The sequence below is a fragment of the Anolis sagrei genome, chromosome 5 (genome assembly GCF_037176765.1).
Source record: "Anolis sagrei isolate rAnoSag1 chromosome 5, rAnoSag1.mat, whole genome shotgun sequence".
In the NCBI taxonomy this organism is placed as follows: Eukaryota; Metazoa; Chordata; class Lepidosauria; order Squamata; family Dactyloidae; genus Anolis; species Anolis sagrei.
This window is the reverse complement of record NC_090025.1, coordinates 90,862,249-90,886,551: the sequence shown is the minus strand read 5'-3', so window position 1 is coordinate 90,886,551 and position 24,303 is coordinate 90,862,249. Positions and strand designations below refer to the sequence as shown.

Genomic DNA, 24,303 nt, shown 5'->3' with positions numbered 1-24,303 from the left:
TTATACAATATATTATAATATATATAATATATAACCCAGCTAAATGTCTTCCAGGCCCAGCAGCTTAAAACTTTTATTATTATTATATTATTATTATTATTATTATTAAGAATGGATGGCCGTCTGTCAGGGGTGCTTTAATATACAATTATATTAATATAATATTATAATATACAATTATAATATACAATAATATAATATAATATATGTAATATAATATATTATAATATATACAATAGTAATATACAATTATAATATAATATGATATAATAATATAGTAATATAATATATAATAGGAAGGAAGAGGAAGGGAAGGGAAGAGACAGTACATATAGCTCTCTCTTCTCTCAGGTTTCCTCTAGCATCTCCTCTCTAATCCGATTTAAATCCTGGCAAAGAAGGACTCCAGGAAAAAGAGGAGGGAGGGGGGAATGTGGGATTTGCCAGCTGGAAGGAAGGAAGGAAGGAAGGAAGGAAGGAAGGAAGGAAAGAAAGAAGGAAAGAAAGAAAGAAAGAAAGAAAGAAAGAAGAAAGAGGAAGGGAAGGGAAGAGACAGTACATATAGCTCTCTCTTCTCTCAGGTTTCCTCTAGCATCTCCTCTCTAATCCGATTTAAATCCTGGCAAAGAAGGACGCCAGGAGAAAGAGGAGGGAGTGGGGAATGTGGGATTTGCCAGCTGGAAGCTCTCTCTCCCTCTCTCTCCTTTCTCCTTCTCCGAGTTTAAAACTATTATTATATTATTATTAGATATTATATCATATTATATTATATATATTATATATAATATTATATATTATTGTATATTTTATTATATATTATATATTATTGTATATTATATTATTATATTATATTATTATAATTGTATATTATTATATTATATTATATATATTATTATATTATATTATATTATATCTTTCCTCTTTGCATTGGTGGCTTTGCGAGGTGGGCATGGTGGGAAGGTGGTTGCAAGGTGGGAAGGAAAGCTGAGGGAACAGCTGTTCCTGAAGGCCACGCCCCCAGCATTTACTGGGGGAGTCATATGGAAGATGGCGGACGCGGCTTCGATATGCCAAAAACACTTCTGGGTTGCTAAAACGCGTTGATATCGCTTCTAAAGGGTTAAAAATAACGACTTAATAACGAGACAAGAAATTAACGAATTGGATCAACCAAGTCTACTGCCTAGAACACTCCATGAAATTTAGGGTTGACATAAGTTAGAAAAGACTCGAAAGCACATAACTACTACTACCACCACCACTACCAGAAGAAGGATTGATTGACCAGACCAGTGGCCTCATGCCAAATGCCTTACTCGGTTTCAGATTTCTATTGGTTTTCAATGAGACATGGAAACACACCTGTAATTAATGTTGGGAGGTAAGCAATTGCTTTTAAGGAGTTTATGTTGTTGTTTTGCTTTTCAGCAATCGGGACTGTAACAAGGTTACTTTTCAAATGTCATCCCAATCATTACTTTACATCCTGTCTGTTTCCCAGATTATTATTATTATTATTATTATTATTATTATTATTATTATTATTATTGCTATTATTTTATTTTATTTTATTTATATTCCACCTTATCTCCCCAAAGGGGACTCAAAGCAGTTTGACAATTTGGTGTTGTCTGCAAACTTGATGCCTTATAACCCTTCATCTAAGTCACTCCACTCATCACTTCTTTCCAGGATGAAGAGGAAGTAATGGTGAAGACCCTTTAGGTTCGTCCGCTTAACCAATTACAGATCCATCTAACTGTAGTTTGCCTAGCCCACATTTGACTAGTTTGCTTGCCAAAAAGTCATGGGGAACCTTGTCAAAGGCCTTACTGAAATCCAGATAGGCTACATCCATGGCATTCCCTGCATTTACCCAGCTTGTAACTCTATTGAAAAAAGAGACTAGATTAGTCTGGCATGACTTGTTTTTGATAAATCTGTGTTGACTATTAGCAATGACCACATTCGTTTCTAAGTTTGCAGACCACTTCCTTGATTATCTTTTCCAGAATCTTGCCTTGTATCAATGTGAGGCTGACCGGACAGTAATTGTTTGCGTTGTCTTGAAGATAGGAACCACATTTGCCCTCTTCCCATCTGCTGGGGCTTCTACCATTCTCCAAGAACTCTCAAAGATGATTGCCAGTGGTTCTGAAATTACTTCTGCTATTTCTTTCAATACTCTTGGGTGTAGTTGACCTGGCCCTGGGGGCTTGAATTTGTTTAGAGTGGCCAGGTATTTCTGGATGACTTGCTTCCCTTTCTGGGGTTGGATTTCCCCTAATCCAACCCCAGAAGATGTCTAATCCATCTTGCTGAGGTTGAGGATGACTTTATTTTAGTGAGAAGACTGAGACAAAGAAGGCATTCAGTAGTTCTGCCTTTTCCCTATCCTCTGTCAGCATTACCCCATCTTCTCCTTGCAGAGGCCCTATTGCCTCCTTGTTCTTCCTTTTTCTACTGATGTAAGCAAAGAAGGTTTTAAAAAATGTTTTTAATGTCCTTGGCAAGCCTGAGCTCATTTTGCACTTTAGCCTTGCAAACCTTTTTCCCTACAGGAGTTGGCTATTTGTTTGAATTCTTTGGTGATTTCTCCCTTTTTCCACTTTTGGTGCACTTTTGAGTCTTTTAAGGCCCAGTTAGAAGTTCTTTGAACATCCATTCTGGCTTCTTTGCACTTGTCTAATTTTTCTCTTTGTCACCACTACCACTTGAGTTCAGACTTGGGCTTATATAGCTTAAATAGGAAAAAACACTCACTCAACTAGTAGCTTAATGATAGCTCAATCACTCACTTAATTGCTGACGTAAAACTGTCAATCACTGCTGGCTGAAAAATTTAGCCTCGCCTTCAAACAAAACAAACACTCACACACCTTTCTGGTGCCCCTAGCAGAGAAATTAGCCTTAAACTACAGGAGTCCAGCATACGTTCAGATTTGTAATGCACTCTAAGACAAGGCTTACCTGAAGCAAAGGGAGCGAAGATGGCTTCTTGCTCCTCAACTTCTGTGGGAAGAGATAGGCCTTCAGATGTGTTTTAAATTCTCACAGCTGTTGGTGCTTTTCCAGCAGGTCTTCCAGCAGGTCATTCCAGAGTCTTGCAGCGGCCAATAAAAAGATTGGTGATGGTCACCAATCGAGTTCTAGCTCATTGGAATAGCTGCCCCCCAGAGGACCTTAGTGTCTAAGATATACCATATGGGGAAAGGTGATCCTGTAGGTAACCTGTACTCAAACCATGTAGGCCTTTAAAGATCAAACCAATACTTATACTTTGCCTGGAAATGAATTGGCAGCCAGTGCAGTGACTTTAATATGGGTGTAATATGCTCACTTCTAGATGTTGCTATAACTAGTTTGGCTGCCATGTTTTGAATTCATTGGAGTTTCCAAGCTTGATATGGAGGTAGCGCAATGTAAAGTGCATTGCTAAAGTCCAATCTTGAGGTCTTTGTGGATTACCTCCCCCTTGCAGAATGCACAAAACAGAGAAAGACTAGTAATTGCAAAATGCATCTTTCATTTTTCATTATTATTCAAAGTGTTTAAAGAGATGGTGCTTGTGAGCTTGCAGAAGCATTTCATTGCAAAGCCTCAGTAAGATGTTGAACTCACTGAGTTGCTCGACAATCCTGGAGGAAAAATTAAAATGGGACATGGACAAACAGGGGCAATGCACAGATTGAGAAGAGACAAGTCCTAGCAGTTGCATTAAGTGAAAAATACTTACAGGTTTCTTCAAGCACTTGAGGAACAGATTAATCTGATAAGAGTAGCTACCCTAATGTGTTCCTGCTGAAACCTAGATGGGTTTGCCAGACCCATTTGTAGAGCCTTGTGTGATAATATCCCAAACTTCCAGACTCAGGGCTGACACTGTGTTTGGAGAGTGGGATACAACCAGAACCTTTAGATTTTATGCTGCTCTCTGGTGAACCCTTTAAAAAATACATAAAATATCAAAACGTAAGGAGGTTTAGTGGATGGAGGCACTTAAAGATTTTTATTGACATAGCAACGTTCTATGGAATTCTTGCAGGATTCTTGGGGAATCAGTACAATTCTCTGGCTGAGAATTCTGTATGCCTCTCTCTAATCCAAATATTCCAATATTCCATTGGTTGTTACCCTGACAGTTAAAATGGAATATAGCATAATAGTTATATAGTGAGAATAGGCCACTGGTTAATTCCTCCCTGCCTATTTCTGTAAAGAAAGACAGGTTTGTGTATGTGGCAGGCCCCATTTCTTCAAGTGCCTTGATCTACTAAAGTTCATTAAAAATAAGGGTAGAGGCAAATATGAGTAATTTTATCCTTTAAGTGCTTAACAAACATGTCATATGTCAAGTTATAGTCTCATAAAAATCTCTCTCTCTCAGATGAGTTTAATAAAAATCCAAAAAGATTTATGCTGTCTGCAAAGTGGAGCATAATTTTATCTGTCTTAAAAGATCAAGAAACATACTTTTAGAATGTTTGAATAGTGCGCTAGAAACTAAAATATTAAATCCCAAGCAACTCTGGTTTTTTTTTTTTTTTTTAAAAAGATTAAATTATTTTCTGCTTACATTTTTGATATAACATTTGTCAAAAATGAGTTTTTCACCTACATCACCCTGCATATATAGAATAATTGAGTTGGAAATCTTCAGGGGATTCTAGCAATAGTCTAGCCTAGCCTCCTACCAGTTTAAAATCCTTGAGAGATGGTCATCCAAATTCTGTTTAAAAACCACCTGAGGATGAAAATCCGGCACCTTCCAATGTATTTCTTTCTTTATTTTTATTTGCTATATTTACCGCCCTTCTCAACTCCAAAGTTGAACATCTCTGGTCATCAGTGTTCTTCTTAATGTTTATTTGGACTCATTTGCTGCAATTTGAACCATTGATTTTACTAGAGCTGCTGAAAACAAATTCATCCCATCCTTTACACAACAGTCCTTTAGATATTTGAAGATATCTATCATATCACTTCTCTCCATGCTGTCCAGACAAAACATACCCAACTCACGCAACTGTTCCACACAGGGTTTAGTTTCCATATTAGTGGCCCATCTTTGTTCTACAGGATGCAGCAGCATAACTTCCTTTTTTCAAAACTTAATAAAACCCATTGTATGAATCAGATTTTTTTTATAATGTAGGCGCATAAGTAAAGTTTTGCTTTACGCAGTTTTGAAGATCAAATTAGGTAGGTGACGTCCCCCATTCTCCATACACTGAGTAAACTGATTTCTGGGGTTTGTCATGACTCTTGCCAGCATAGCAGGCGTTATGTTGGCAATTTCTTCCTGGATGTTGGTCTTCAAATCTTGTAGGGTCCTTGAACGGTTCACATAAACACGGGATTTCAAAAATCCCCATAGAAAAAAAATCACAAAGGGCCAAATCTGGAGAGCGGGCCGGCCACTCTAAATCCCCCCTAATTGAGATGAGGCGCTCTGGGAAGTGTTCCTTCAAAACAGCCATCAATGCTCTTGAAGTGTGTGCAGTTGCACCATCTTGTTGGAACCCAATCTCCCCTAAGTCCAACCCGTCTAGCCGTGGAATTTTTTTTTCCTGTAACATATTTACATACCGGTCTGAATTCACTGTCACTGCGACTTCATTTTCCTCAAAGAACCAGGGACCAATAATTCCAGCTGAGGAAATTGCACCCCAGACTGATTTTAGGTGAATGCAAAGGCCTTTGATACAACTCTCAGGGATTGTTGTCAGCCCAGTAGTGCATGTTTTGTTTGTTGACGGATCCACACAAATTAAAATGGGCTTCATCACTAAAAAAAAAAATAGCATCCTCAGGAACGACTTCGAGAAAAACCTCACACCCATTCCTCCGAGAACTGAAGTCAAATTCAGAAAGTTCCTGCACAATCGCCATCTTGTAAGGATGGAAATGAAGATCATCATAAAGAATTCGCCTCACAGAACGATTGGAAAGTCCAAGGGCAGACGCATGTTTGTTGAGTCCCCCTAGGGGTGAGAAAAGCGGTATATAAATACTGTAAATAAATAAATAAATGTTTGTGCACAGACTGCCGTGGTGATTGCAACATTGAAGCTCTCACTGCCTCAATGTTCTCAGGTGATCTAATGGGCCGAGGGACTCCAGTTCTTCGTCTTGTCGCACTTGCAGTTTGTCTGAATGTCACAATTGATTTCGGTCCGGGACAGGGACCAGTGAGGCCAAATTAAAGCAATTCCGAAGGGCGCACTGGGTTGCGATCACAGAACATCCGCTCAAAAAGTAGGCCTCAATAGCAAAAGCACGCTCCTCACTGTTCCAATGCATGATGAACTGTGTCAGGACAAAACTTTATGCTCCCGCCTCTTGAACTCCGCTATGTCTTCAACCAACTGAATGGTCCGCATTTTAAAAAAAGAAGTTATGTTGCCACACCCTGTATAAGTTCTATTTTTTCTTTCAATGTGTATAGAAATTCACTTTCATTTTTCCTCCACAGACATTCTCTACATCGCAAAAGACAGCAGTAAGAGCAAGAGTGCAACAAAGCCAACGCGATCCATAGGGGTGAGTATTATTGTATATACCAAGTCTCCATTTCCAGCAGTACTTTGACCTTTGGACTAGAAGAGGTTACCTATACTTCTAAATATTAGGCTCTGAACAGATGATTAGTAGATAAAAAAAGAAACAAAACAAAGTAACAAAGGTACCGTTTCATTATCTGGGCAGAGGCCACAAGGGGGCACTAGAGAGAGAATAAAAGTCAATTTATGGGGGGGGGAGTTGAAGGAGGAAAATCATTTCCCTCGTTTTCACTGGTTATTCCTCCTCCCCATTTCTTATGTCATAAACGAGGGTTGTTTCCACAACAAGAACATCTGTGGGGGGGATAACAGGAAAATGGGGAAATGGTTTAACTCCTTCAACCCACCCTCCACCCTGTAAAATGGACTATCCATCTCTCTCTAGTGCCATGATGGTTCATAGGGAGAGATGCATTCAGACAGGTAATTTGGGCTGGGGCCGTTTAGGGCTTTATAGGCCAAAGCCAGCACTTTGAATTGTGCCCAGTAGCAAACTGGCAGCCAGTGGAGCTGGCGTAACATGGGAGTTGCATGCTCCCTATATGCCGCCCCATTTATTAACCTGGCTGCCTCTCGTTGGACTATTTGAAGCTTCCGAGCAGTCTTCAAAGGCAACCTCACGTTAGAGGGCGTTGCAGTAGTCTATTCTAGATGTAACGAGAGCATGGACCACCGTGGCCAAGTCTGACTTCCCAAGGTACGGGGGCAACTGGCGCACAAGTTTTAATTGTGCGAACACTCCCCTGGCCACCGCTGCAACCTGGGATTCCAGGCTCAGTGATGAATCCAGGAAAACTCCCAAGCTGTGAACCTGTGCCTTCAAGGGGAGCGTGACCCCGTCCAGCACAGGTTGCGACCCTATATCCTGTTCGGCCTTGCGATCTTCTGACTAGCTATAGAAGTGGAGCAGGAGTTAGTGATAGCAAAAGAAGAGCAAGCAATAAACAAGCCCTTCCTGAAGACTGGGTGGAGAAGGCTATTAAGTGAGAAATGAATTGCTACTTAAGTAAATTTCTGTATTAGCAGAATTTAGGTTCTTTGTTTGCAAAGCTGTTTAGTTTCAGTACATCTACACTGATGCAGTTTGACTCCACTTTAATAGTCTCACTCAATGTTATGGATCACAAGGTTTGTAGTTTGGTAAGACACCAGCACTCTTTGGCAGGGAAAGCTAAAGACCTTGTAAAACTTCAGCTCCCAGGATTTCATAACATTGAGCCTTGGCAGTTAAAGTCTGATTTCTGATTAATGCAGTTCATGGTCAATCTACATTAATTTTACACTGTAGGTGCACTCTAGTAACCTCATCACATGCAGTTTGGATTCCATTTTGGATACGGAGTCCCACAGAGGTTATCACATGACGTATTACTTCATTCTATTCTTTCCTCCACTTCCTCTTGTTCATCCTATGCATATAAGACCCTAGAGCAGGGACTTCTCCTATTCTCCTTTGTATAGCTTCATGCATGCTGTGCTGACAACACTATATAAAGTACATATATGCCATAATAATAATAATAATAATAATAACAATAACAACAACAACAATAATAATCACAACAACAACAACAACAACATGGGAAGTGTCTGACGTGTGATCCAGTACAACAGACAGCAAAGTAATCTTGTCTGCTGTGGACTCATCTTGTTGTGTTTCTAATAACAATAATAATCTATATAAATAAAAATGTAATGTTCGTTTGTGGGATTAACAGAAATCAAAAACCACCTAGTTGAGAGATCCATTTTGAAGAGGTGGATAGAATTTACAGTTATTAGCAGAACAACATCAGGATGAAATTACTTGTGCTACTCTAAGTAACATGTAAAGAAGCCCCAACTGTGTCCATTTTTCAATTTCAAAAAAATACATTATCATCATCATCATTTTATTTCTTACCTGCCTCTCTTCATAGCTCGAGGTTGGTCACAGCATAGTCAAAACACACATATTAAAATGTAGTTCTAGAAAAGATACATTTCAAAATATATTTCTATAAAACAACCCTATAACAAACAAAGAAGCAATTTCTGCCTTGTGCTCAATGAGCTCCTTACTTTTGTGTTGTGCTTTTACTTTCCTTTAGGGGGAGAAAAGTCTAATCTTCTGACCACTGAGAGGCCCCAAATTGAGACATCCAGTCTTCTGCTCTTAGAACATGCTATAAACAATCTTGTAAGGCAACCTAGTAGTGTAAGCTATAAAGACATTTTAAAAGGAGAGTTGAGTTCATTAAACTGACATGGTTAAACATGTCAAGTAGCTGAACAAGTAGGATCAATGATATGTACAGACTACATACTCCTGTTTGTGCATCTCACCTAATGAAAATGTAACCTTGTTCGCTGATGGTTTTTCGTCTACTTCTGCTGTTTAGAAGAAAAATATGTTGTTATAGGAATTCCATTGTCCTTTTACTGTAAGGCAGTGGTTCCCAAACATTTTCTTTTTTTGACCACTTGACCAGGGAGCACTTTGACCAGGGATCACTCTCCAGCATTAGTACCAAAAAAGGTTATGAATCAGTTTAGATTCAGTTTGCTTTTCCATTACAACTCTTGTGTTTGGCACCAGGGAACCCACAAGAGGGCAAGAGGGTAAGGCAATGGCGCTGGCTTCCATCCTTCTCTCCCTCTCCCCCTTGCTTTCCTCTAATGGTGTCGGGGAAGCTGCAAGAGGGCGAGAGGGCAAGGGCAATGGCACTGGTTTCCTTCCTTCCTTCCTTCCTTCCTTCCTTCTCTTCTTCTATCTCTCACTGTCCTCCAACAGCACTGGGGAAGCCACGAGAGGGCAAGAGGGTGGGGCAATGGCACTGACCTCCTTCTTTCTTTCTCTCCCTCTCCTTCTCTCCCTTGCTCTCCTCCAATGGTGCCAGGTAAGCCTCAAGATGGCAAGGGCAACAGCACTGGCCTCCTTCCTTCCTTCTCTCCATCTCCCTCTCTCGCTCTCATCCAACAGTGTCGGGGAAGCCGCAAAAGGGCAAGGGCAACGGCCTTGGCTTCCTTCCTTCCGTCTCTCCCTCTCCTTCTCTCTCTCACTCTCTAATGGTGGCACCCCCAGCCATGGACCTTATTTTAGGCCTCACGGTCCACCAGTGAGCCGTGACCCATGGATTTGGAATCACTACTGTAAGGGAAATGTGTATGGTTTTGTGGGGGCAAACTGAAATATGAGCAATAGATCTGTTTCTAGTAGAGACACTGTTCTTTTTCATCAAGATGAGATTAGTGAAAGGCTGAAAGCCTGCCATGTGGAATATAAAACAAAGTTGTTTCATATTCCAACTCTATGAATTCATTTCTGGCCAATACAAATCTGTCACTCTTTTAGTGTTTTATTTCAAAGAAATTGGTTGTTGTGTTGTGACTGACCTTGACCAAGATGTTGTCTACTGTTTTGACTGAAATATTCTTTTGTAGCTTTGAAACATGTGTCTTATGACCTCATCACATGGGATACTTTTAGGTGGCATGCACATGTTCATCTATACTTTTGTGAAGGAGCCCACTAGCTCCCATCCCACAATGCAGAGCAACTTCCTGTGGGGCTCCATCGCAAATGGATAGAAGAACTGGTGCATGCTGCCACAGTGGCAACACAGGAGGCTTCCCGTTTTGTATTGGATCAACAGAGGGAAGTCAAGCAGCCGACGCTTCCCCCAATGAGATGGGACAATGGGTAAGTCGAGTGATTTGGAGTGTGGGGAGACAGGTTCCCCACACCCCCAACGTGCACTATGATGTGTGCATGCACATGTTCATCTATTCCAGCAGCCCACCTCATTAGGTTGTTAGTTTTGTATGTATTCTGGACCAAAAGCTTTAAAAAGTTACTTTTTGGAGTACACCATCTAGGATAGCCTGGCAGCTGTGGGATAAAAGTAATTTTTCTAAGCTCTGGTGTGAGCCATGAGCTTATCATTTGGAAGTGAACAAAATAGCTTTCCTTGCATCTAATCACAACTTTTCAGCATGCTTTAGCCTACAGATCAATTATGGCGTGCCCAATAGATATTGATGAAAAATAAATTTGATTTCATTATATATATTTTAAAAGGATGTCCTGTTTTCTCAACACACCTGAGAAACCTGGGAAACCTTTGTCTATTGAGGTATATAGACCACATGGTGGAGGCTCCTTCTCTGGAGGCTTTTAATCAGAGGTTGGATGGCCATCTGTCGGGGGTGGTTTGAATACAATTTTCCTGCTTCTTGGCAGGGGGTTGGACTGGATGGCCCATGAGGTCTCTTCCAACTCTATGATTCTATGACAGGGGTCCTCAAACTACGGCCCGTGGGCCACTTCCGGCCCGCTAAGGGCACTTATCATGCCCACAGAGGAGGAGCGCCCCCCCCACACAGTGCCCCTCCCTTGGCAGGCTCATGCTATCCGTCAGGCCCGATGGGCAACATGAGCCAGCCAAGGGCAGCTGCTCCACGTGGCCTACTCGCGTGTAAAGCACCTCATGAGGTGCTTTACGTGGGAGTAGGCCCCGTGGTGCTGCTCCTCCCTTGGCAGGCTCACGCTATCCGTCAGGCCCGATGGGCAGCATGAGCCAGCCAAGGGCAGCTGCTTCGCATGGCCTACTCACGTGTAAAGCACCTTGCGAGGTGCCGGCCACATGACCTTGGAGGTGTCTATGAACAACGGCGGCTCTTCAACTTAGAAATGCAGATGAGCACCACACCCCAGAGTCAGACACGATTGGCCTTCATGTCAAAGGAAAACCTTTAACTAGGAAAATTGTGTCTGTTGGAGGTAGGTATGAATGTTTCAATTGGCCACCTTGATTACAATTTCATAGCCTGACAGTTTTTAGGGAGAATCCTTTGTTGAGAGGTGATTAGCTGGCCCAGATTGTTTCTTGTCTGGAGTTCCCCTGTGTTTGAGTGTTGTTCTTTATTTACAGTTATAATTTTAGAGTTTTTTTTAATACTGGTAGCCAGATTTTTTTTCAGACTAGAAATAGGAAGATTTCCCATTCTCTACTCCTGGAATTACTCCCTAAAGAGGGCTAGAAAGAACCCCCTCTAAGGGCCCTTCCACACAGCAAAATAAGATATGTGCAATGTGCATAGGAATTTTTAAATTTATTTCAAAAAACAAAAACTATAGTCCGGCTCTCCAAAGGTCTGAGGGACAGTGAACTGGCCCCCAGTTTTAAAAGTTTGAGGACCGCTGTTCCATGACATATTTAAACAAATCAGGAAAATATAACTTTAGAAGCCTTCGTCTGGATCTACACTGCCCTGTAACCCAGGATCTGAACCCAGATTATCTTCTTATCCCAGACTAGGTGCCCCCTGCCACTCGTTGCTGTGGCATAGTCTAGTGACCTGGAAAATAGTGTTGGTTTCTAATATATGTAATTTCTTTATACTTGTGGGAAAACAGTATTTCTTGTCAGTAGAGATTGCCTGGTTTGCCTACTTTGGAACATGCAACATGTTCTTTAGAGGTCCCTTTGAAGTCTAAGATACTATATCTGGCATCTGTGTGTATGTGTGTGTGAATCATATCTATTTATCTATATCTATGGCTGGATGGCTCTTTCTCAGGAGGGCTTTAATTATGTTTTCATGCCCTGGTGAAAGGAGTTGGACTGGGTGGCCTTAAGGCAGCATTTTTCTAACCTGGGGGTTGGGACCGCTGGGGGGGTTGTGAGGGGGTGTCAGAATGGTCGCCAAAGACTACCAGAAAACACAGTATTTTCTGTTGGTTATGGGGGTTCTGTATGGAACGTTTGGCCCAATTCTCTCGGTGGGGTTCAGAATGCTCTTTGATTGTAGGTGAACTATAAATCCCAGCAAATACAACTCTCAAATGTCAAGGTCTATATTCCTCAGACTCCACCAGTATTCACACTTGAGCATGTTGAGTATTCGTGCCAAGTTTGGTCCAGATCCATCATTGTTTTAGTCCACAGTCCTCTCTGGACTCCCAAACTCAAAGTCAATGCCCACCAAACCCTTCCAGTATCTTTCTGTTGTTCTGCGTGCCAAGTTTGGTTCAGTTCCATCGTTGGTGGAGTTCAGAGTGCTCTTTGATTGTAGGTGAACTATAAATCCCAGCAACTACAACTCCCAAATGACAAAATCAATTTTTGAGTGATGGTCACTCGTTGGCCTGATGGGCATATGTCCAAAGTTGGTGTCACTTCGCCCAGTGGTTTTTGAGTTAAATTAATCCCACAAATAAACATTACATTTTTATTTATATAGATTATTTATATAGATTATCTGGCAAATAATCTGGGATAAGATGTTTCAGACATTTCTCAGTTCTTTTCAAAATTATCTGCATACTTCCTCCTGGGCATTTTTGATTTTGCACTAGAGGAAAACAAGGATAGACTCCTTTTTCACATGATGACGGCGGCAAGGATAGTGGTGGCCAAAAAATGGAAGAACAGTGAAACTCCAACGATTGACGATTGGATTTGTAAACTACTAGACATAATGAACATGGACTGCCTAACAGAACACTTGAAAGACATGCAAAAAACGGCGAAAACCAAAGTCGACTGGTCCCTAGTCAAAAATTACCTTCATACCAATTAATTGTGGAACAAGGAGAAGCTCGCGAAGAAAACCATGCCAGCATCTATACTAATAAGCGCAATGGGCTATAATTAATAGATAATATTGCTAACTCTCTTCCTCTCCATCCTCCACCCTCCCCGAACACTCTTTCTTTACCATACCACACACCCTTCCCAATTCTCCCAGCCCCTATCTACACCCTCACATCCTCTTCCTCCCTACACACCCCCACTGCTTTATTTTATTCTTTGATACTGTAAAGGTGAGGTAAAACTACTGCCACCTAATCTGTGAGGAAAGCCGGGCAATGATCAATATCAGCTTATGAGCTGGTTTATAAAGGGACTATTAATTACAGAAGGCTTTATTCATTTGATAGCGTAGTGTTTACTATATCAGGCAAGGCTTGAGGAAAACAGTAACAAGTTTATTTTAACAGGAGTAAAACATCTACTTCTGCTTCATTGACTATTCTAAAGCCTTTGACTGTGTGGATCATAATAAATTGTGGCAAGTTCTTGGTGGGATGGGCATCCCAAGCCACCTTGTCTCTCTCCTGAGGAATCTGTACAAGGACCAAGTAGCAACAGTCAGAACTGACCACGGAACAACAGACTGGTTCAAGATTGGGAAAGGCGTACGGCAAGGCTGCATCCTCTCACCCAACCTTTTTAACTTGTATGCAGAACACATCATGCGATGTGCAGGGCTGGATGAATGCAAAGCTGGGGTGAAAATTGCTGGAAGAAACATTAACAACCTCAGATATGCAGATGACACCACTCTGATGGCCGAAAGCGAGTAGGAGCTGAGGAGCCTTCTAATCAAGGTGAAAGAAGAAAGCGCAAAAGCCGGGTTGCAGCTAAACGTCAAAAAAACCAAGATTATGGCAACAAGAATGATTGACAACTGGAAAATAGAGGGAGAAACCGTGGAGGCCGTGACAGACTTTGTATTTCTAGGTGCAAAGATTACTGCAGATGCAGACTGTAGCCAGGAAATCAGGAGATGCTTACTTCTTGGGAGGAGAACAATGTCCAGTCTCGATAAAATAGTGAAGAGTAGAGACATCAGACTGGCAACAAAGATCCGCCTACTCAAAGCCATGGTATTCCCTGTAGTCACCTACGGATGTGAGAGCTGGACCTTAGGGAAGGCTGAGCGAAGGAAGATCGATGCTTTTGAGCTGTGGTGTTGGAGGAAAGTGCTGAGAGTGCCTTGGACTGCGAGAAGATCCAACCAGTCCATCCTCCAGGAAATAAAGCCCGACTGCTCACTGGAGGGAAAGATACTAGAGACAAAGTTGAAGTACTTTGGCCACATCATGAGGAGACAGGAAAGCCTAGAGAAGACAATTATGCTGGGGAAAGTGGAAGGCAAAAGGAAGAGGGGCCGACCAAGGGCAAGATGGATGGATGGCATCCTTGAAGTGACTGGACTGACCTTGAGGGAGCTGGGGGTGGTAACGGCCGACAGGGAGCTCTGGTGTAGGCTGGTCCATGAGGTCACGAAGAGTCGGAGACGACTGAACGAATGAACAACAATAACATGTTTAATTGTTTCTTCACAAGAGGCACGAATCTTGATTGGTTACATTAGTAAGGTTTCATGAGTAACCTCAGGCACAGACTTCAAGAGGTTTCTATAAGCAGATGTATCTCTTCTGGACAACTGTCCCAACAAAACAAATAAGCCAAAAGGCCTATTCAACAGAATTGGCTCCCAGCCAAACCTTGATTCTTAACCCAGAATCAATAACCCCCTGTAGTTTTATCACTACCGGGTCCTTTCCTGTAACCCCTTTGGTCACAAAAAAACTCCCTGTTTCTCCCACTAGAGAAACCAGTCCTTCCCTGTAGCTCACCGGCTTACAACTGCCACTTTCAAACAGCTGCGCCGTGAAAAGGCAGTTGGCTCCGCCCCCATTGCTATGGCAACTCAGCTCAAGCCACCAGCCACCATCTCTAACAAAATATAATCCTACATACTTACCGTTTATTAACTACTGTTTAAACAACACATAACCATAGAAATAAAAGTTACACATCGTCACAGATACATCGATGATTGACACTCTCTTGATGTACTCTTTTAGAAACCCTTAATAAAAAATTTAAAAAAACCAAAAAAATTATCTGCATCTAAACTGCACACCTATCACATCTAATCTAAATTACAGCATTAATTTTCTTACTGATATGAATGCAATATAAAAAATTACATATGGGTATAGCATGAGAATTATTTTAAGTGTTTCCCTTCTAAGTCAAGTCATATTTATTATTCTTCTAGTTATAACTTTCTTAAGCAGAAAGATGCAAGGTTTACAAGACTACCTGCCTTCTGACAGAGTGGTGCTCTGATCTTAGGTAGTAATATTTTGATAGTAATTTACCCTATCCAAATCAGAATAATAGTAGATATGTTTAGTTTTTTTATTAAAAAAAATAGTGGGAGCATTCCCATTGTATTTATTTATTTGGAAAATTTGATAAAAAGGCACCATGACATGGCACATACATATTTCAATTTATTAGCTAGCTATCCTGATTCACACATAATCAAGCTAATGAGATATTTTTATGTATGGAAAAATTGCTTGGCTGTCATAGTGACCAAATAGAAATGATTGGGCTTCCTAATGACAACTGAACAAATTGCAACCAGCTGTTTCTTTGGTCCATAGCATTGCATAAAGCTTCAGTTTTGAGACAAACATGGCCAAGTGCAAAATAAAATGTTAATGTTACCAGAGAGAAGATGGAAGGACACCTTGTAGGTTTACTATAAATAATTATGAATGTATTGGTTTGGCTTCTTGAAAGAAAAGAACTCCTCTATAACTGGTAACACAAATGTTTTCAGGCTCAGGTGCATGTTTATAAGATAGAGCCTGGGTGTAGCTGTTGGTAAATAATAGATATTTTTATAGACACTGCTTGGTATTTTTGCAATTTAATTATTGTTGCTCCGTGTCTATTATTTGGGCTTTTATTAATTAGCAATGCTAACTTTGTCAAATTGCACAGAATATCGGCCATCCACATTTGGAGGGATTTGGAAGGTGCAGGACTCCCATGAAAGTGGAAAAACTATTTGTAACCCAAGAGAACCTTTTTCTAGGAGGCTCTAGGAGGCTCCTTCTTTGGGGCTTTTAAGCAGAGACTACGATTTTCCTGCTTCTTGGCAGAGGGTTGGACTGGATGGCCCATAAGGTCTCTTCCACCTCAATGATTCCATGATTTTAGATTCTATGAAACTCTAGGACCTACCGCTATCCTTCCAATGTACATTTTAAGCAATGCAGCTCCCACAGTGGCCATTTCTGCATTCTTGAAGATACATCCAGCTATTTTCCTGCTAGCAACAGTATTCATAGAGATCCCCTGGCAATCCTTGTGAGATTTCTGGAGATGGTGTTCTTGTAGCACATCCAACTACAACACGATAAGTGAACGTATTTATTTTGATCCCTTACTCTTCAGCAAAAAAGAATTGGTGATGTTTAAGTGATGTTTAGCTTTCAAGGTTGTGGGGAAAGTTGGTAAATTAATATGACTTGCTTAACATGTGAACAATGGATCAGGTTGGGTCCATCTGTCTATATATAGAATCATAGAATCATAGAATCAAAGAGTTGGAAGAGACCTCATGGGCCATCCAGTCCAACCCCCTGCCAAGAAGCAGGAATATTGCATTCAAATCACCCCTGACAGATGGCTATCCAGCCTCTGCTTAAAAGCCTTCAAAGAAGGAGCCTCCACCACACTCACGCAGAGAGTTCCACTGCTGAATGGCTCTCACAGTCAGGAAGTTCTTCCTCATGTTCAGATGGAATCTCCTCTCTTGTAGTTTGAAGCCATTGTTCCGCGTCCTAGTCTCCAGGGAAGCAGAAAACAAGCTTGCTCCCTCCTCCCTGTGGCTTCCTCTCACATATTTATACATGGCTATCTTATCCCCTCTCAGCCTTCTCTTCTTCAGGCTAAACATGCCCAGCTCCTTAAGCCGCTCCTCATAGGGCTTCTCATATCCAAAGCTATTGGGTCATTTTGAAGTTTCCAGGAAGTTCTACAGTAGATTCTATTTTCCTTTGAACTATATTAATGGCTAGATGTAGCACTTCTATTGCATATCCAGCCATACATTGTGTGAATTTCTTTCAGCAGCTTAAACACAGTTTGGTCCATGTAGCCTAAAAGATGCCAGCCAACATTTCTTTTTTAAAAATACATTTTATTGGTTTTCTTAGAATGCATCAATACATCAATACCTTCAATACTCTTATATTCCGTCCTCAATTCATTACATCAACTATAAGTGTATATATATCTTGTATACTTTTTTTTTGTTCACCTCTGTGCCCCCTGCCCTTCCGAGCCACTTCAATTTACAATCTCTTTCCAAAATACCATTTCTTCTTGTGGAGGTAATTTCCCATGTACTTCTTTTAAGCCGTTCCCAATAATTTTTCCCCATACTTCATCAAAGCCGTTTTCCTTCCATACCCCTTTCCTGAATCTTAACCTACATGTCAATTTATTATTTATTGCTATTTTCCATAGTTCTTTATACCATTCTTCAATTGGTATATTTATTTTACCTTTCCAATTCTTTGTTATCAGTAATCTTGCTGCACTTAGCATGTTATCTATTGCCTCTTTCTCTGTTTTTTTTAAATTTCTTAACGTTATATAGTGACAACAATGCAATGTTTGCACTTTTTCCTATCTTCACATCCATTATAGCTTCTATTTCTCCAAAATACATTTACATATTTACATTGCCACCACATATGTATATATGTACCCACCTCCTGACAACCTCTCCAACAGTATTTTGTGGCATTACTATTCATATTTGCAATCTTTCCTGGTGTTAAGTACAATTTCCAAACCAATTTATAATAATTTTCTTTAACACATATCGATAAATTCTTTAAATATCTTTGATCCCATAATTGTACCCAATCCGCTTCTTTTATTCCAATCCCTAGGTCTTCCTCCTATATCTCTCTTAATGTTGCGTCCTTTATTTTTCCCCCCTTAATATCCATTATTATCTTATACAATTTGCTGGTTATTCCTTTCATCTTGTGGTATCTTCCCGTAGCTCTTTCTTTTTGTATCATTTGCTCAACTTGTGTAAGTTTGCCTCCTTCCCCATTATTTTTTATCCAATTCTTGAACCATTTCTCTAACTGTAAGCAATGGAACCATGAGAGTTTAATATCTCTAAATTCTCTCAATATAGTTTATTTCTTCATGTTTACTTTTATCCAATCTCCAATTTTATCTATATTCTTCTCTCTTAATTTTGTATCTTTTTTTAAAAAAATCCATTTTTAAAATCCATTATTATTAGAAATCCATTATTATTGGTGTTAGTGTTGAACTTTCTGATAATAATATTTCCTTGTATCTATTCTAAATTCCTAGAACATTTCTCAACATTGGGTTTTTTTATTATCTTAATTTCTTTCCTTTTTAGATCCTTAAAAATATATTCCAATTTTTTTCCTCTACTTCTTCCAAATCTTCCCAGCCAACATTTCTGAGATCTGGATGAATAGAATTTAGCTATGTTTTGACCATGGAACATTCAATTCAATGGATCTTACTTTAGTTGAGTTCAACCAGTAGGTCATTATTTTGCTACCTTCTTTTTCATAGAATCATATAATCCTTGAGTTGGAAGGGACCTTGTTGGGCCATCCAGTCCAACCCCCTGCCAAGAAGCAGGAAAATTGCATTCACAGTTCTAATCTTTCTAGGGACGTGAACTAGAGAACTATATTCTCTATTATCGTAACCTATCCTATCCGATTTGTTGTTGATCTACTCCTTTGGGCTTCACGCAAATCTACCATTTGCCAAATATTTACTATTTAATATTTATATATAAAACCAAATATGTTTAAACATTATATTATGTAACAATTTACTAATTACAAAAGTAAGACTAAATTAATATATGGGGCCTAAAACCTTTGTTTTCTGTTTGTACTAGGTCACATTAATGGATTAATCACTCTGATAGCATTTGGCCAGAGATCTATATACTATGTATAAATCAACATGTGTCCTTTTGTGTAATGTAGATTGTTTTACAAATATTTTCTGCCAAACACACTAAATCAAAGTCTATGAATATTAACTACCAGATGGAATAGGATACTACTGGAATTTGAAGCCAAACTAATGTCACGGATTGAGCTAGGCTAACTACTAATAGGGGTTTCAGTACTACTTTGCTGCAGTAATGACCCAATATCTCTTTTCCTCTGATATGTTTTTTAAAAAACCCATCAAGAAATAAATGTCTGTATAGCCCAGATGTTGTCTGGGGGCGGATCTAGACAGCCCCTTTATTGTGGAAACTTTCACAATAAAAAGGAGGCTGTCCAGACAATGCTATGGGCAACGCGGAATTAATTCACCACAAACCAGGAAAACCCTAATTTGTGACTAAGTAATTTGATAGTGGGCTTATTCCGCACCTTCTTGGAAGATGCTGGATAAACCCTCTACTTCCGATGTCTGGACTGCAGAATACTGCAGTCCAGACACTACTCCCACAGTTTTCTGGGCTAAATTAGTCAGGAAAACTGTGGGAAAACCAACTCCATCCCCAGAAGCTCCCCTAAACTGAGTTTAAAAAGAAAAGAACTCACCTGGCCTCCCTGGGATGGCTGCCGGACTTCTCCTGTCATGCACAAATGCACGCCAGGAGAAAAGGGGGGGGAGAAAAAGTGCTCCTGTCCCGTCCCCCCCTTTCTCTGGCATGTCATTTGTACTCGCTAGGAGAACTCCCAACAGCCATCCCAGGGAGGCCGGGTGAGTTCTTTTCTTTTTAAACTCAGTTTAGGGGTTAAGTGTCCCAGTGTCCAGAGCACAATTTGATGCATATTATCAAATTTAGCTGCCATAGAACACTATTCCTAATGTAATATAATCACAAATATTATCAACAAAGCTAAAATAATCAGGAAATAATAAATGAAGTTGCTGCATATATCAGTATGAATAATTTTAAAATTAAAGAAATCTACATAAATACTGTCTTCCAGAAAGATAATGACTTCTTTAGGCTTGATACATGGTCCATGTAATTAGTTGTGTAAATATAAATATTAGGAGAATAAAAAATACAAGAGAGGATCAAGTAGGCATAAACCCCAACAACCATAAAAAACTGAAAAGTGTAAATTTTCATAAGCCAGAACTTAAAGAAGCCAAGCACAAATTTACATTTTCTGTTGTCTTCCATAACCAAAACAGATATCACTTCTTTCCTAAGTCTTCACAGTCGGAATCAAAACGTTCATCTGAGATTCCTCAAACAATAACAAGCACCTCCTGCCCTTGCCGGTCATACTACAAGCAAAGTTACAATGAAAAATCAATTTTAAAAAGCAGCAGGTACTCTGTGATCATTGTTAACTTGACAAGCTGATGGAGATAGAGATATGGAGCTTCCGAGCCAAGAACTGCTCTTTGGAGGAGTTCAGAAACCTTTTTTCCTTGAGACAAATGCTTAAGCAAATCTGGAGAGAGGGAAGGCTCCCAGAAAGGCATTTTTTAATGAAAGAGCGCTGGATACCACCATTACACAGCATATGTTCTCAGGCATATACAAGTATTTATATATTAATGGCACATATTTCAAAATCAAGTGAGGTCTGTTATTGAATCTTGACTTCATTCTGTAACATATTTATTTATTTATTTATTTGCTTCACTTTTATACCGCATATTTCAGCCCTTGACAGGCGACTCAATGCGGTTTACAGTGTAATTAAAACACAGCAATACAACAACCGGGACGACAACGTCGCTCCACAACAATTAACATCAGACAGACAAATCAACAAACAACATATATAACGCCTCCGTTAAAGTCAGATCCATTCTCATAGCCATTGTGCCGTTCCTATGTTCAGTTACCGTCTTCCTTAGTTAGTTGCATTGCTTAGCCAAACGCTTGTTCGTAAAGCCAGGTCTTGACCATTCTCCGAAACGCCAGCAACGAAGGTGCCTGTCTGATGTCTGCTGGCAAGGCATTCCATAGCCGAGGGGCCACCACTGAGAAGGCCCTGTCTCTCGTCCCCGCCAAGCGCACCTGTGACGCAGGCGGGATCGAGAGCAGGGCCTCCCCAGACGATCTTAACGTTCTAGTCGGTTCGTAGGCGGAAATGCGTTCGGAGAGGTAAGCGGGGCCAGAACCGTTTAGGGCTTTATAGGCCAAGGCCAGCACCTTGAATTGAGCCCGGTAGCGGATTCCATATAACCTGGAAACAATGTTTTGCTTCATAAAAAATCTGTATGGGCCTGATCCTGTTCAATATCTTTATTAATGACTTAGATTGCATGATCACCACTGTAAAGACGTATCAATGCCACCGCTTGTCAACAAAAATATGTGAAGAAGTCTTTATCCCACCAAATGGGATTACCAAAAATATAAGGAAGTCCCTAGACTGCTATTAAATTAAACTGCCACCAATAAAATGTAAAGACGCTGGTCTTAAAGTCTCTATTTACTCCTATTTGCGTTGTGAGGTAACTTTGGTAGAGTGGAATACACCGAACATAAAATCAATGGAGGAGGCAGGTTTAAAATAACAAAGAGAACAAGTTTATTATTAACAAAGCGTAATTGTTGCAATATTGAGATGTTGAACTTGGCACATGCTTGTTGGTTACAATATGGCTTGGCTGTGATACATTCAGGCTTTAGATGTTACAATTCTTATAAACTCCTTTTACAGTGAAGTGCTTTATTATTTCAGTGTTCCTTGTTGTGAATATTCACAATTGTTTGTCCTATACCGGATCAAACCACTGATCTCCAGTCTTACACTACTGGCGATCCTAAAACCTCCTCTGTTAGATTCTTTTTCCTCAAAGTAATCTAACTAGGTTTCACCTTCAGCTCCCTTGCTGAAGAAATATTCACAATTACTAAGAACTAACTGAATTTACACTGCTTCACAGCACAGAGCCCTAACTGACTCTGCCTTCTTCTCAGGGTCTCATCCTCCTGACTAAACTACTTTTCCCAGAGTCCTTTCCCGACTCTGCTATTTCCCCAGAGCCCTTAACCGGCTCTGCTCTTCTTCTCAGGGTCTCTTCCTCCTGACTGAAGCTTAACTGCCACTTTCAAACCTTTTTCTCCTTAAGCTCCGCCCACCTCCTCTTCTGCCTTGTCTTGTCATGTCACCATGGCAACCTATCCCTCACAGCTAGGCCATGGCAATAAATGTAATACCTAAATACAGATTCAAACACATTATAGATAACACTTTATAATAAACATTATAAATACAGTTTAAACACATTATAAATAACACTTTATAATAAACACATCTCTACAACCACGTTTGCAGATGACACCAAATTGGGAGGGATAGCTAACAGGGACAAATCCAAGATACTCCACTTTGGCAGGAAAAACGAAATGCAAAGATACAGAATGGGGGACAATGCCTGGCTCGAGAGCAGTACGTGTGATAAAGATCTTGGAGTCGTCGTGGACAACAAGTTAAACATGAGCCAACAATGTGATGTGGCAGCAAAAAAGCCAATGGGATTTTGGCCTGCATCAATAGGAGCATAGTGTCTAGATCTAGGGAAGTCATGCTACCCCTCTGTTCTGCCTTGGTTACACCACACCTGGAATACTGTGTCCAATTCAGTTGAAGAGAAATGTTGACAAACTGGAATGTGTCCAGAGGAGGGCGACTAAAATGATCAAGGGTCTGGAGAACAAGCCCTATGAGGAGCGGCTTAAGGAGAAGAGAAGGCTGAGAGGGGATAAGATAGCCATGTATAAATATGTGAGAGGAAGCCACAGGGAGGAGGGAGCAAGCTTGTTTTCTGCTTCCCTGGAGACTAGGACGCGGAACAATGGCTTCAAACTACAAGAGAGGAGATTCCATCTGAACATGAGGAAGAACTTCCTGACTGTGAGAGCCATTCAGCAGTGGAACTCTCTGCCCCGGAGTGTGGTGGAGGCTCCTTCTTTGGAGGCTTTTAAGCAGAGGCTGGATGGCCATCTGTCAGGGGTGATTTGAATGCAATATTCCTGCTTCTTGGCAGGGGGTTGGACTGGATGGCCCATGAGGTCTCTTCCAACTCTTTGATTCTATGATTCTATGATTCTATATATAGACAGATGGACCCAACCTGATCCATTGTTCACATGTTAAGCAAGTCATATTAATTTACCAACTTTCCCCACAACCTTGAAAGCTAAACATCACTTAAACATCACCAATTCTTTTTTGCTGAAGAGTAAGGGATCAAAATAAATACGTTCACTTATCGTGTTGTAGTTGGATGTGCTACAAGAACACCATCTCCAGAAATCTCACAAGGATTGCCAGGGGATCTCTATGAATACTGTTGCTAGCAGGAAAATAGCTGGATATATCTTCAAGAATGCAGAAATGGCCACTGTGGGAGCTGCATTGCTTAAAATGTACATTGGAAGGATAGCGGTAGGTCCTAGAGTTTCATAGAATCTAAAATCATGGAGTCATTGAGGTGGAAGAGACCTTATGGGCCATCCAGTCCAACCCTCTGCCAAGAAGCAGGAAAATCGTAGTCTCTGCTTAAAAGCCTCCAAAGAAGGAGCCTCCTAGAGCCTCCTAGAAAAAGGTTCTCTTGGGTTAAAAATAGTTTTTCCACTTTCATGGGAGTCCTGCACCTTCCAAATCCCTCCAAATGTGGATGGCTGATATCATGTGCAATTTGACAAAGTTAGCATTGCTAATTAATAAAAGCCCAAATAATAGACACGGAGCAACAATAATTAAATTGCAAAAATACCAAGCAGTGTCTATAAAAATATCTATTATTTACCAACAGCTACACCCAGGCTCCATCTTATAAACATGCACCTGAGCCTGAAAACATTTGTGCTACCAGTTATAGAGGAGTTCTTTTCTTTCAAGAAGCCAAACCAATACATTCATAATTATTTATAGTAAACCTACAAGGTGTCCTTCCATCTTCTCTCTGGTAACATTAACATTTTATTTTGCACTTGGCCATGTTTGTCTCAAACTGAAGCTTTATGCAATGCTATGGACCAAAGAAACAGCTGGTTGCAATTTGTTCAGTTGTCATTAGGAAGCCCAATCATTTCTATTTGGTCACTATGACAGCCAAGCAGTTTTTCCATACATAAAAAT

General features: G+C 40.4%; 1 protein-coding gene across 1 annotated transcript in view; it reads left to right on the top strand.

The window, feature by feature from the left end:
* The window catches only part of LMNTD1 (lamin tail domain containing 1), a 66,785-nt gene that overhangs the window by 21,313 nt on the left and 21,169 nt on the right, over positions 1 to 24,303 (top strand). The window contains exon 6 of the mRNA XM_060778259.2: positions 6,476 to 6,543. Coding sequence (XP_060634242.1) covers positions 6,476 to 6,543 — 68 coding nt within the window. The remainder of the gene's footprint in view (positions 1 to 6,475; positions 6,544 to 24,303) is intronic.